We start from the raw sequence: 13,829 nt of genomic DNA on the forward strand, positions 1-13,829 counted from the left end.
CTGGTGATCTCAACAGAAACGGCGTATTGTCCACCCGTGTGCTGGAGGACAGGCCACAGTAAGTCTGTTGCTAAACTCTCTTTGTGGCAGACTGAAGTCTACACAGCACTGATGCAGGACACAGGAACCAAATCACAGTGGAGTGAGATACCTAAATCCATTTAAAATGAAATATGTCCTTATCAACACTATTCAATGATCTGCCCTTTGGGCTTGGATGCGGCATATGATTTGGCATATGATCTCCTGTTTAAAATATTGATCTCACCACTGTAACTCAGACTGCTGAGTCCTGTTTGTCAGTTCTCATGCCTTTTTTTCACTCTTTCTCTCCTTTCCACCTTGATCTCTTTCTTTTATCTCTCCCTGCCTTGCTGTTTCCCTGTTATTTACTTTTTTGCATTTATTTCTCTGTTTCTTTTCCTTTTCCCCGCTGCATCTCGTTGACACCGTTTCCTTCCTTTGGCCTGCTGGTCAACTTGTTGCCCTCGTGACTTTTTGCACTGCGGCCCACCTGTGCTTTGTGACCTGAGCAGATGTTGCCCATCGCCGTGCGCAACATACCCTCAATAAGCCCTCTAATTCTAAAGCGCCTCAAGGTACATCTCTCTCTGCCACCCTTCTTACCCCCTGCCAAGGATGCCAGCCGCCGTCGACCAACTGTTAGCCAAACCCATCCCCAGTCCTATTTGTAACCCTCCATGGCAGGCACCACTGTGTTTGCTAGCCTTCACTTTAAGTGCTGGAAACGTGAGAACAGCAATGGAACTTTACTGAGCTTTTCCAACTGCAGTCAAATAAATCTGATTTATCTGAGATTTTACAACGGTTTTTCAGCTTGACATTTGTAGTCACAATTTAGCATTTATGGGCATACTTAAATACTGACACACCATTTCTCAATGCCATGGGTGTTTACATTTGAATGTTCAGCCCAGTGCCAAAGCAAGCTTTCCAAGAAATGACAAATTCTCTATCCTCACTCAGATATCTCCATGGTAATTTTAGACAAGGAAATGGGTAATTATTAGGACATTGACAGGAAGTTATCTTGGAAAACTCAACAGTGAAAGAGGTTTTTCCTGTGCTTTCATTGATGAAAAGTTTAAAACCACAATGGTCAAGAGGGTTTAAAGCTACTGATTGAGACAAACTATGTTATCTCAAGATTCACTTCCATCACATTCTCTAAAGATCGTAAGATTGTAACTGATTGACATTTATATAAACCCATAAAGTACAGAAAATGCAGTTCTAGACCAGATATCCCATTCTGCAGTTTTCATAATGTCAGGCTAAAAGTAACAAAAGAATGGGAAAGAGAGCTTATTTGCCAGGAAAGTGTGCACTGTCCAAAAGAGCATGCCAGCCCTGCTTCTTGCTCGCAAAGCCTGTCTGTGCATTCAAATGGTAATGGCCTACTTGTGCACATAACCCTGGCACAGACCGACCTCGGCTGGCATCCATCCTCTATATTGTTCTTAAAGGTATATGTGTGAGTGGGCACCATGTTTAGAGACAACAATCCCCACTGTTGAGGGCCACTGACTAAGGGAATTTCCGGCTGATAAATTTGGAAGACTTTCTGTGCTGATTCTTGCCTGCTCTGGATAGGGATAGTGGAATTAATTGTTTTAGTGAACCTGCTTCTGGAATAATAAATAGAGGCTATTATATGGTTGTGTGAAGATATGAATTTTACCTTCGAATGGTGAACATATTCACAAGTCAGCGAAAAAAATGAGTGAAAATATTTTCAACACGAGAAGATAAACTTTATATCTTTGCACCACCATGCAATATTCTTTAGATTATATGGACACATCCACAAAAAAATACGCAAGTTAATCAAAATAATTTTAATTTTGAACCAGTTCACCATTTTGACAAAGCGCATCAAGCCAGCAGGAAAACACTGGGAGTGACGTCATCGGAGTGAAATATCGGAAATATGTCACTCAGATCCACAATTTATTTCATATGAAAAATGCAAGTTTTTCAATGCAAGAAAATAAGCTTCACATCTTCAAGCCAACGTGTGATTTTCTTTTTATTATATAGACACATTCACAGACAAAAACTACCCAAATTTATCAAAACAATTCATTGATATCCTCATGAGTAACACAGAGAGATTTATGTCACGGTTTTGGTTCTCCATGTCCTGGATGTAGCTCATATGAAAAATACGAGTAGTGTATTTCCCAGTAAACACTCATGTCCATATGATATGTCTATCCAAGTCCTATCAAAGAATTCATGAAGAAAAAATGGCTTCGAAATGTTATCCAGAGTTACCCGGATTCTGCAACTGCACAGAGGAAATTTAAAAGATATTTTAAAAAGGGAGAATATTTAAAGAGAACATTTGTGTCTTTAATTTCTAATTAAGGTGGCCAGATAATCTGAGACTTTAAAGCTTATGTACACAACAGAGCTAGAGAAAGCATTCTTACTCATTACATTTTTCTTTGCCTGGTGCGAGAATCTTTTTCCATATCCACCCCTGATTCTCTGATGAGTTTCTTTGCTCTGAATGAGATGAGTAAAAACATCACAAGAATTTCTAGCAGAACATGTCTTAGATCCAGGTTCTCACTGTTGATAGGATCCTGAGAAAGCAGTCTGCATGAGAGGTTTCCTGGTCAGTGGTCAGGACGGTGAAGCTTGTTAGGTAAACCTAAGCCACACTGGCATGGTTCTGATACATGTACAGTCCAAACTCAATGGCTGCGATTGTTTTCCAAACATGGTTCTCTCTCAGTGAAGTTTAATATCCACCAGGAGAATAACCATTCAAATTACCCCCCAATTCCATTTGTTGAAAGCCATAACATACTTTAATTTTATTTTCAACTCAGCCATAAGGGTTTGCCTCCTTTCCATTTCAGTCTCTGTAATTCATCAGGTAAACTCAGTTTCCAGTTTAAATCTTTATTCTGTAGACTGGAATTGAAACGGAAGGGATCCTAATGCTGATGTTGAATGTGTTGTGTGTAAGAATATATATTGGCTTCTCTGTCTGAGACTGTAATGTGTTGTCTCTCAGCAGGGTGAGCCTGGAGCACAGGGACCACCGGGCCTTCCTGGCCCTCCAGGGCCTCCTGGTAGCCCAGGATTGACTGGTGCTAATGGGCCACCGGTAAGTGTCACTAATGTTATACCTAGTGTTAGGTCTTACCTTGTAGGTTTTCACTGTAGGTCATCTCTGGCTCTATGGTAATACATGTAGCCTTTTTAATCGTCATTTCTTGTCTTACTAATATATGGGAATATGTTTTATGATAAAGGGAAAACCTGGAGAACCTGGAAAACCTGGAAAAGACCTAAGGGTAGGTAAAAGCATCAGTAACACTCTCTCTTACAGACAGCACATTTTATAAATATTTTTAAACTTTTTTTTTTGCATTTTATTTAGTAAATAGTAATGCTTTTGCTGTTTTTTATTTGCAGATGTTGACAGGAATGAAGGTAAGCTTATGTAAGATCTAGAGGAAATATTGTATTAGGTAAGCCTGAAACATTATTGTGGTGGGACGAAACACTGTGGTGAACTCCTGAAGTGCCTATTGATACACGTGTAATGGCTTCTTGCCTTTGGTAAATGTCAATATTTTGATTTGTCAGACCTCACACAGTACACTGCTAAGGAATGTTTCTTGTTCAGGTTGATTAATAATCACTTTACAAACCTAGCAATTAATTACATATAGCAACTTGGGCAGTATTACTGGTGCAGAGTCCTAGCTTTAACCTTTTTTTGAGTTTTAATCCAGCTGTGTCAACAGCTTTTTTCTAGGTGTTATAAACAGGGCTAAGGTTCAGGCAAGGCTTGAACAGGAGAGTGCAGGCTTGTGCTACCAGTACAGCAGGGATATGCTGCATTTCACCGGTCTGTGTTGCTCTTGGATAATTCTCCGTTTCCCCTGATGCATTAATTGCCATGGATTGTTTAGATTGGACAGTTTGAACTGTTGTAAGTTGAAACATGCAGGGCCCATAAAGTAGCACACCCAGGCTCTATATAAAAGCAATACACTAGTGTATGTTAGCAGAAGCCAGACACATCTTTTGTGGATATCTAAGCCACTATAAAGGAAAAAACTCCCAGCAAATTGGCCGAATCATACCTGATATGACATATCATTTGAAAATCAACCAATACTCTTAAAATCAAGCAAAATAACTTCTCAGTAAGAGCATTTATTATGCAATCTAATGCTAGTTTGTATTCAGGCAGCTAAAGAAATGAATGGCAGTGGATTGTAATGATTTCTAGTATTACCTTGACCAAATATTGCATTCTCTCAATTTTGTTTTTCATTATAGGGAGAACCTGGTGTACCAGGACAAAAGGTAGGTTTCTCAATTCAAAGGCATGGATTAATTTATGATCTGATATAATAAATAAACTTTTTTTTGTCATGAATATAGAATCCAATTTTATGAAAACTGTATGACAAGTTTTTAAATTGAAGACACTTTATGAGGATGAAGAGACATATTTTGAATCTTGAATGCAATGCAACAGAACATAGTAATGAATGTGCAAATCATCTGCTGTCTATTTCATCTGAGGAGTTCCACACTCGAGATGAACTTGCAGCATCACAGCCATTTAAACGTATTGAAGTAATAGTCGAGTATAAGTCAGTATGTTCTACCACTAAGACTACTCTGTCTTCTCCATCCAGGGTGATCGTGGTGAGATAGGATTAATGGGACCTGAAGGCCCCAAGGTAAGCTTCATTCATCTTCGATCATCATAATTATTTAACAGAACAGCTCATTCCACCCATATACAGTATTAATATTTTTGTGCCAGCTTCTGTAGGTCACAAATAGTAATGAAGTCTTTCTAAGGGGGCTTTCATGTGTGCAGTGTTTACTCCATATAAACGGAGCCCTGGTGCGTTTTGCTTCTGTGCGGTTTGTTTGAGTAGGTGAGAACATAGCAACCACACTTCAGGATGAGCCAAAACAACCGGTCTGAACCTCGGAGTAAAGTCGTCTCAGTCTGGTTCCAAGTGAACTCACAATTTGATTGCAGTGAGAAAGTAATTTGACTTTGAAGAGACCCAGTCACAGGAAGTGAATGAAACATGAACATATTTTATGGGTTATGGGGAGAATTATTTTGTAGGTGTGAACTGCTGAGCCGTGAGGCGCAAACTGAGCCAAAGGAGAGCTGAAGTGCTACAGAAATGCCAAGTGCTGTGGATAGCTAGAATCCTGAAATAAAAAGCAAATGAAATAAAAGGAAATAAAAATTGGATAAAATAGACAAAACATTTAAAGCTAGTTACTTATATAATTATTACATCATTTATATAGTGCCGGCTCTGTGTTCTCCATGGTCAGTTGATTTTTCTGATTTGTACACACACTTTGTTTACCTTGTTCCATCGCCATATTTCTGGTGATTGAAAGCATGTGATGAGTATGTTTTCAGCCCTACATACCCCTCAGACAGTGTTTCTTTGCCTTTTCGGTTTGTTTTCAATTATGTGCAATGTGAAACCAAACCAGATATTTTAAAAAGCTGAAAGTGTTGATTTGACTCTGATTGGGTCTCTGTCAATGGACTAACGTGTGAAAGTACCCAAAGAAAACACATATACACAAATATACACAGAGAAGAAGAGAGAAATATTCACAGTGAGACAGCCTCTATCTTCCGACTTCATTGTATTGATTTCACTCTATTTTCAAAGCCGAAAGGACTTTCCCACACTCCAGTATGCCTAGTCCCTTTCTCTTGAATTTACCCACAATTTTATGTGACTTATCCATAACAACCCTATTCGCATTTCCTTTCGACCTCATATGTTTTTTGTACCTCATTCTCTTTTCTTGTATGCATGCACTGCACTTCTCTGAGCCAGATCTGACCAGTGTGTGATTTAAACTTTTGTGAGAACTCTTCACCGTGGCTCAAACTGCCAATGATTTTATTATTTGAATATAAATGAACTTGACCATGGAATAGCCCGTATGCTTTCTACTGTGCAACCTCTGTTTTGAACTCTGAAACAACCTGCTACTCCATTCCCTCAATATCAGGCCTTGTAAACTTTAGATTTCTTTCACAGACATGGATCTTTTCCCATGCACCCATCCAAATAAGATCTTGAGCCAGATTGTGAGTAATCATCTCATATGGGGCACAGCAGATTTCGGGAAAAACACATTGTTAAGAAATGTTTTTCAACCCAAGCTGAATGTAACCACTCAGTGCATTTTCAGTGAGTTTGAACATAGACCATGCCCCCAGGTAGCTAATGTAAGACCTTAGCTGTTAGCACGGTTTGGTCTTTGTCTCAGCTGACGTGCACCTCTAGAGAAGCATCATTATGAAGGTAGACTAAATGCAGCATCTCCTTCCCAACACAAAATGCCTCAGACAAGATAAGTCTTGACAAGCGAGTACCTCAGGTCAAGTCAGTTGCTTTTTTAAGGGAAAAAAAATTATGACATGATGCATGGCTAATGTATTTCTGCTGTTTCTCCTTCATTACAGGGATCCAAAGGGGATCAAGGACAAAAGGTAAGACAACTGTGTGTTTCTGTATTTGGCAAATTTTCAAATACTGAACATTGTCAGGATCATTGCACTGAGTTTTAGTGGTGTAATGCAATACAACCATCTGCATTTGTATCTGTTTAGTGCTCCAAATATCCATATCTGCATCTACACTATATCTCTATGGGATAAAACTGTAAGTGAGTGTGGCCTTAACCAGAAGGGTTCTCCCCTTATTAAATATGTGAATTCTGGTTCTGACAGTTACTCAATCTCAGCCTTATCACTTGAGTTCTTTTTTTTTTAAATCCCATTATATTTTTAATGAATTTAGGCTATGGTCACACTACAGCTCACAATGCTTAGTGATGGGTTATAGATGAAAATGAGGTGTTTGGCGGCAATGCTCCCCCAAGCTTCGGGAAGTATTCCTAAACCCATCTGTGAGTATTCACCACCAAATGTCAATGCATGGATTTAAATTTTCTGCAATGTTTTTAGCCACTCACAAGGTGGAGACACACCAAAGAACAACTCGCGAAGCTTGGAGAATATTCACCGTGCATTACATGATTGGTGGTTGATGCTACCAATTTTTCATTGCCAAGTATTCACAAACCCATCGTGAGCAGTTGTATGACCAGGGCCTTAGTTGGTTCTTTTTCCCAAAACATAAACAAATCAATAGCCTAATTTAGGCTATAGTGGTGGCCCTCACCAGGCAGTTACAAAGGATGCTGAAATGCATTATTTCACACCACATGTGTGATTTATTTATTTATTTATTTATTTATTTCATTCTGTGGGATCCCAGTCCTGATACACACATTTAGTCTTAACCAGATGTGCTGTGAAATTTTCTGGCACACTTTCTAAAAAACTAATAGTGTGCCTCCTATTGGTATTGGTATTCGTATCCATTTGGAAAGCATTACCTGTTCATTCTGAATAATGTATTTGTATTCAGTTACATCCCTACTGACTGTAGCTTGAGAAAAATCTGTTTGTTCTTCATTGCATATAAAAACAGTATACAGTGAAGATGAGTAAACACAAGCAGTGCATCATGTATGAACTACTGTATTAGTCAGCTTACTTTAACAGTGACATAGTCGGTAGGTTAATACGTTTGCAGTTGTGATTACACCATGTCATTTGGCTCTTTCGCAAAGGAAGTATTTTCAGTCTATTTACACCTGCTGGTGCACAAATAGCCAGTAGAGGCCAGAGAATATCCTGTCTGTCTAACTAGCTGTGCTGAGTATTGTCTTCTGGAGCCAACAGTGCTACAGGACCTTCAATAGAATGTGTCAGTGCGGGCTGCCAGCAGCAGAGTTAGAGACAGGGTGTGATCTCTTAAATAAATTCTGAGCTCTTATCAGGATGGAGGGGGACAGTCTGAGACCAAATGCCAAATATCAGTGCCACATTTCAGTGAAGTAGATGGAGCGTCTACCTAGTTCATGGGGTTTAATGGAATTTTCATTTCCCTTCAGGTTCTTTCTCTTTATACACACACACACACACACACACACACACACACACACACACACACACACACACACACACACACACACACAAAGAACCAATGTTTTCTGTTCTGTCTCAGGCTTCCAGGACCACCCATTGGGGTTATGATGGTTAGATTAAACACTGGACTCTTCTGAGATTATTTTTTTCTGATTTATAGCACATGACTTCTTCTGCAGTATATGCCATGAGACATTAGGACGATAAGATCAAAAATCTTTATTTGTCCTACTCTACTTTTCTGCATGTGTGTGTGTGTGTGTGTGTGTGTGTGTGTGTGTGTGTGTCCATATGTGTGTGTGTGTGTCCATATGTGTGTCCATTATTCTGCTAAAGATGTTTCCATCTGCATAATGTGTAGGGAGAGGAGGGGAAGATGGGTCTTGCAGGAGAGAAAGGAGAGAAGGTATACTGTACTTTCTGAGTGAATTCACCTTTGTATGGATCTTAGTATTGCATGGTTTGAACCGTGATTCTAAAAGCATGAATGTCTATAATGTGGAGATAAGTCTTAGCTTCCTTATTATTACAAATCTAAATTTAAACCATAATTGATGGTCTTAAATTGATTTATGAGGCATGTTGCAAAATAGAGTTCAAATGGCACATGCTACAGTGATGATCTTGACCCACTGCATCTATAAATGATCAACTTTGCATGTTGCTTGATCGAGGCCACCACATTTGCTCTGTCATGTCACAGAGAAGCTTTGCCAAAAGGAACAGAACAAAAGCCTTTTCAGAGAAGTGGAGCTCCTGAAGACATATTTGATCCCCAGTGGTCTGATGTTTAGGCCATGGAGTCCCTTCTGTTTTCACTCATATTCTCACCACAAAAATACACTGTTCCACTTTAGCTTGCTAGACATGTTGCCACGACTGTAACCTGCACTGGTTACTGTCATGTGTCAGACTCTTGTGAAGGAAATGTAATCCAGTTACTACATCATAAATTACATAGTGTCACCGCTCCAGTTGTTCTGCAGGCTAGACTATGTGCAGGAGATAGTGAGGTGATGACCACAACTTCTAAATAACAGTCATCCACCTCAACAGCTGAGAGCAGGACAGTCTGAATCCTTTTGATCTCTATTTAATGAGATGAAAGAGAGCAGATGCACTTCACCATACACTTCCCCACACATACGGTACAGGAAAACTGTTTAAGGGTTTCTGCCAGCAGGTGGCCTTGAGGAAGGAAAGTTTGAGACTTCAGTGATATCATGCAGTGATATCACTCAAAAATGGAAAGGATTATGAGATGACGATGAATTGCCATGAGTAGCAACTGAGAGAGAAAATGAGTATCCTTCCACTCATTGTTCCTTTCCTGAGTTCTACAAGAAACTATATACCAGTTAGAAACCTAGTTGTTTCCATTAGATACTTCGATTTCTGTTAAAGAATAAGAATTGATATTGGATAGTCATATTTCCCTATTTTTTATCACCTCTCATGGTATATTTGTCTACGGCTGTCTGAAAAATGAGGAACCAATGAGAGTAAAACTACATGTACTGTACTTAATTTTGTATTTATTACAACCCCGATTCCAAAAAAGTTGGAACAAAGTACAAATTGTAAATAAAAACGGAATGCAATGATGTGGAAGTTTCAAAATTCCATATTTTATTCAGAATAGAACATAGATGACATATCAAATGTTTAAACTGAGAAAATGTATCATTTAAAGAGAAAAATTAGGTGATTTTAAATTTCATGACAACACCACATCTCAAAAAAGTTGGGACAAGGCCATGTTTACCACTGTGAGACATCCCCTTTTCTCTTTACAACAGTCTGTAAACGTCTGGGGACTGAGGAGACAAGTTGCTCAAGTTTAGGGATAGGAATGTTAACCCATTCTTGTCTAATGTAGGATTCTAGTTGCTCAACTCTCTTAGGTCTTTTTTGTCGTATCTTCCGTTTTATGATGCGCCAAATGTTTTCTATGGGTGAAAGATCTGGACTGCAGGCTGGCCAGTTCAGTACCCGGACCCTTCTTTAACGCAGCCATGATGCTGTAATTGTTGCAGTATGTGGTTTGGCATTGTCATGTTGGAAAATGCAAGGTCTTCCCTGAAAGAGACGTCATCTGGATGGGAGCATATGTTGCTCTAGAACCTGGATATACCTTTCAGCATTGATGGTGTCCTTCCAGATGTATAAGCTGCCCATGCCACACGCACTAATGCAACCCCATACCATCAGAGATGCAGGCTTCTGAACTGAGCACCGATAACAATTTGGGTCGTCCTTCTCCTCTTTAGTCCGAATGACATGGCATCCCTGATTTCCATAAAGAACTTCAAATTTTGATTCGTTTGACCACAGAACAGTTTTCCACTTTGCCACAATCCATTTTAAATGAGCCTTGGCCCAGAGAAGACGTCTGCGCTTCTGGATCATGTTTAGATACGGCTTCTTCTTTGAACTATAGAATTTTAGCTGGCAATGGCGGATGGCACGGTGAATTGTGTTCACAGATAATGTTCTGGCGGCACGGTGGTGTAGTGGTTAGCGCTGTCGCCTCACAGCAAGAAGGTCCTGGGTTCGAGCCCCGGGGCCGGCGAGGGCCTTTCTGTGCGGAGTTTGCATGTTCTCCCCGTGTCCGCGTGGGTTTCCTCCGGGTGCTCCGGTTTCCCCCACAGTCCAAAGACATGCAGGTTAGGTTAACTGGTGACTCTAAATTGACCGTAGGTGTGAATGTGAGTGTGAATGGTTGTCTGTGTCTATGTGTCAGCCCTGTGATGACCTGGCGACTTGTCCAGGGTGTACCCCGCCTTTCGCCCGTAGTCAGCTGGGATAGGCTCCAGCTTGCTTGCGACCCTGTAGAAGGATAAAGCGGTTAGAGATAATGAGATGAGATGAGATGAGATAATGTTCTCTGGAATTATTCCTGAGTCCATTTTGTGATTTCCAATACAGACGCATGCATGTATGTAATGCAGTGCCGTCTAAGGGCCCGAAGATCATGGGCACCCAGTATGGTTTTCCGGCCTTGACCCTTACGCACAGAGATTCTTCCAGATTCTCTGAATCTTTTGATGATATTTTGCACTGTAGATGATGATATGTTCAAACTCTTTGCAATTTTACACTGTTGAACTCCTTTCTGATATTGCTCCACTATTTGTCGGCGCAGAATTAGGAGGATTGGTGATCCTCTTCCCGTCTTTACTTCTGAGAGCCGTTGCCACTCCAAGATGCTCTTTTTATACCCAGTCATGTTAATGACCTATTGCCAGTTGACCTAATGAGTTGCAATTTGGTCCTCCAGCTGTTCCTTTTTTGTACCTTTAACTTTTCCAGCCTCTTATTGCCCCTGTCCCAACTTTTTTGAGATGTGTTGCTGTCATGAAATTTCAAATGAGCCAATATTTGGCATGAAATTTCAAAATGTCTCACTTTCGACATTTGATATGTTGTCTATGTTCTATTGTGAATACAATATCAGTTTTTGAGATTTGTAACTTATTGCATTCCGTTTTTATTTACAATTTGTACTTTGTCCCAACTTTTTTGGAATCGGGGTTGTATTTACAACATATGCTCTACATGTTTACCTTTATGCTCCATGCATTTTCTCAGCCACTGTATTGTGTTTTTATGGACTTTACTCAACGTATTTGGATCAAAATCTTTGCTCAACATATTCCCAGTAGTTCCTCAGATACCCTGTAGAATTATGAATCAAAATCCTTCTCTAAGTACACTAATAGAAAAAAAGAGGGTTATTTGGAGCATTAATGGTTCGATATTTCTTAAGTGGCTCAACTTGAAATATTTTCTAAAAAGGAAAGGAACGCGGCCTTTCTTTTCCAATGGTTAGTTCTGTCACCTCACAGCAAGAAGGTTCTGGGTTCAAGCCCAGCGGCTGACGAGGGCCTTTCTGTGTGGAGTTTGCATGTTCTCCCTGTGTCTGCATGGGTTTCCTCCAGGTGCTCCGTTTTCCCCTACAGTCCAAAGACATGCAGGTTAGGCTAATTGGTGGCTCTAAATTGATTGTAGGTGTGAATGTGAGTGTGAATGATTGTTTGTCTCTATGTGTCAGCCCTGTGATGACCTGGTGACTTGTCCAGGGTGTACCCCACCTTTTGCCCATAGTCAGCTGGTATAGGCTCCAGCTTGCCTGCGATCCTACACAGGATAAGTGGTTACAGATAATGGATGGATGGAAAGTCTCTGTTATATCCCCTTTGGACATAATGTGTACAATTGTACACATGAAGTTCCATAACATTTTTCCATGTGTCTGAAGGGGATATTGTTCTATACCGGAACCTAGTGGGTTTCTCCAGAGACAAACCTAAGAAGCACTTAAGGTGCTGTACATATAGCAATCAATTTTGGCATTTAGTCTGTGTATGGAAATGTGGAAAGTGAGTTTCTTCTGTTAGGGTAGATTGGTGATGCATTCATACTTCCACAGTTCCACTATATTCCAAAGACCTCACCCACATCATCTCACTGCAGAGAATGACAGCATGATAAATCATCTGTGGACTGCTTCTGTCCATACAGTGCATACTGATCTGATCTACCATCCAAAATAGCACATAGGGAATGGAGAAATAATGATGATGAGGGATGGAGAAGATGTCAAGAATGGTGTGAGTTGAGCATAAAAGGAAAAGATCAAAGAGACTGGTGATGCTGAGACAGCCTCCCTCACTGGAAATATGGAAGGCTGCAGGCATTACAGCATCTTTCTTTTTCCCCGCCTCACAGAGCCACGGTCTTTCACCTTACTAGAACTTATATATATATATATATATATATATATATATATATATATATATATATATATATATAAACCTTAATTGCTACCACACACTGTCTGTAAAGCCTATGTTCTTTTCCACTTCACTCATTCTGTACCCACCAGATTACTCTGGCTGGGTTAGGACTGGTCGGTAGTTATGACAGGCAGCTGAGCATGCTGCACTCATGTCTCCAGTCCAAAGCCCCTCTTGAGTTCCTGGGATAATTAGCGCACTCTCATACCACATATCGCTTGACAATGCATGACCCTTCCAAGATTCTGACCACTGCACCTGTTAGGGTCTCATATAATCCAAGAGAGCAGCGTGTGTGTGGTCAAAGAGGAGATGATTTTACCATCCACTCAGACCTACTGTCCTTTTAACTCTGCACATGGTGCCTGGTGTCTGCCTTTCTGTAGTTGACACATATGCTTTCTGTGGAAGCTTTTGAATTCCTAGAACATTTTACTGGAAATGCACAACCCAATAGCAAAACTGCCATTTAGGTTGCACGTCTATATTATGCCTAGCATACCATCTAAAGATCTGTTTTAGTTACATCGTATTTTACATGTTTTATGAGCCACTGAAAAGATGGAAAACCCATGCCACTTTTTCAGGGTGAGAGAGGGATGCCTGGATTGCCTGGAAAACAAGGAGTGAAGGTAGTATGCATTGAATGTGCCATTAGTCATCCAGTATATTAGTTAACTTTGCTTTATGGTTACTACTACTCTTCACTTGCCATGAGTATTCAAACACATTTCCACGTTAAAGCTGGAAATGTTGTTCAAGAGCCAAACTGTAAAGCTGTCTTAGTACTCACCCAGCATGTTGTCTGAGGAGGATTTCCAGAGTGGAAATGTTCAACAGGATCTGAGTGATTGCACACACACCAGTAGTCTAACTGCAACATAAATACAGTATACTACAATAACTAAAGATTGGAGACTGTATGTACTCATGAATGTGTTGTATGTACAGTCCCCTCAGAAAGTATTGGAAGGGCA

General features: G+C 40.1%; 1 protein-coding gene across 1 annotated transcript in view; it reads left to right on the top strand.

The window, feature by feature from the left end:
• col13a1 (collagen, type XIII, alpha 1) overlaps nt 1-13,829 on the top strand; it is a 144,601-nt gene that overhangs the window by 101,179 nt on the left and 29,593 nt on the right. The window contains exons 14-20 of the mRNA XM_060924958.1: nt 17-58; nt 3,050-3,142; nt 3,291-3,332; nt 3,454-3,471; nt 4,330-4,356; nt 4,695-4,739; nt 6,521-6,547. Coding sequence (XP_060780941.1) covers nt 17-58; nt 3,050-3,142; nt 3,291-3,332; nt 3,454-3,471; nt 4,330-4,356; nt 4,695-4,739; nt 6,521-6,547 — 294 coding nt within the window. The remainder of the gene's footprint in view (nt 1-16; nt 59-3,049; nt 3,143-3,290; nt 3,333-3,453; nt 3,472-4,329; nt 4,357-4,694; nt 4,740-6,520; nt 6,548-13,829) is intronic.

Source organism: Neoarius graeffei, chromosome 7 (assembly GCF_027579695.1).
Source record: "Neoarius graeffei isolate fNeoGra1 chromosome 7, fNeoGra1.pri, whole genome shotgun sequence".
NCBI lineage: Eukaryota > Metazoa > Chordata > Actinopteri > Siluriformes > Ariidae > Neoarius > Neoarius graeffei.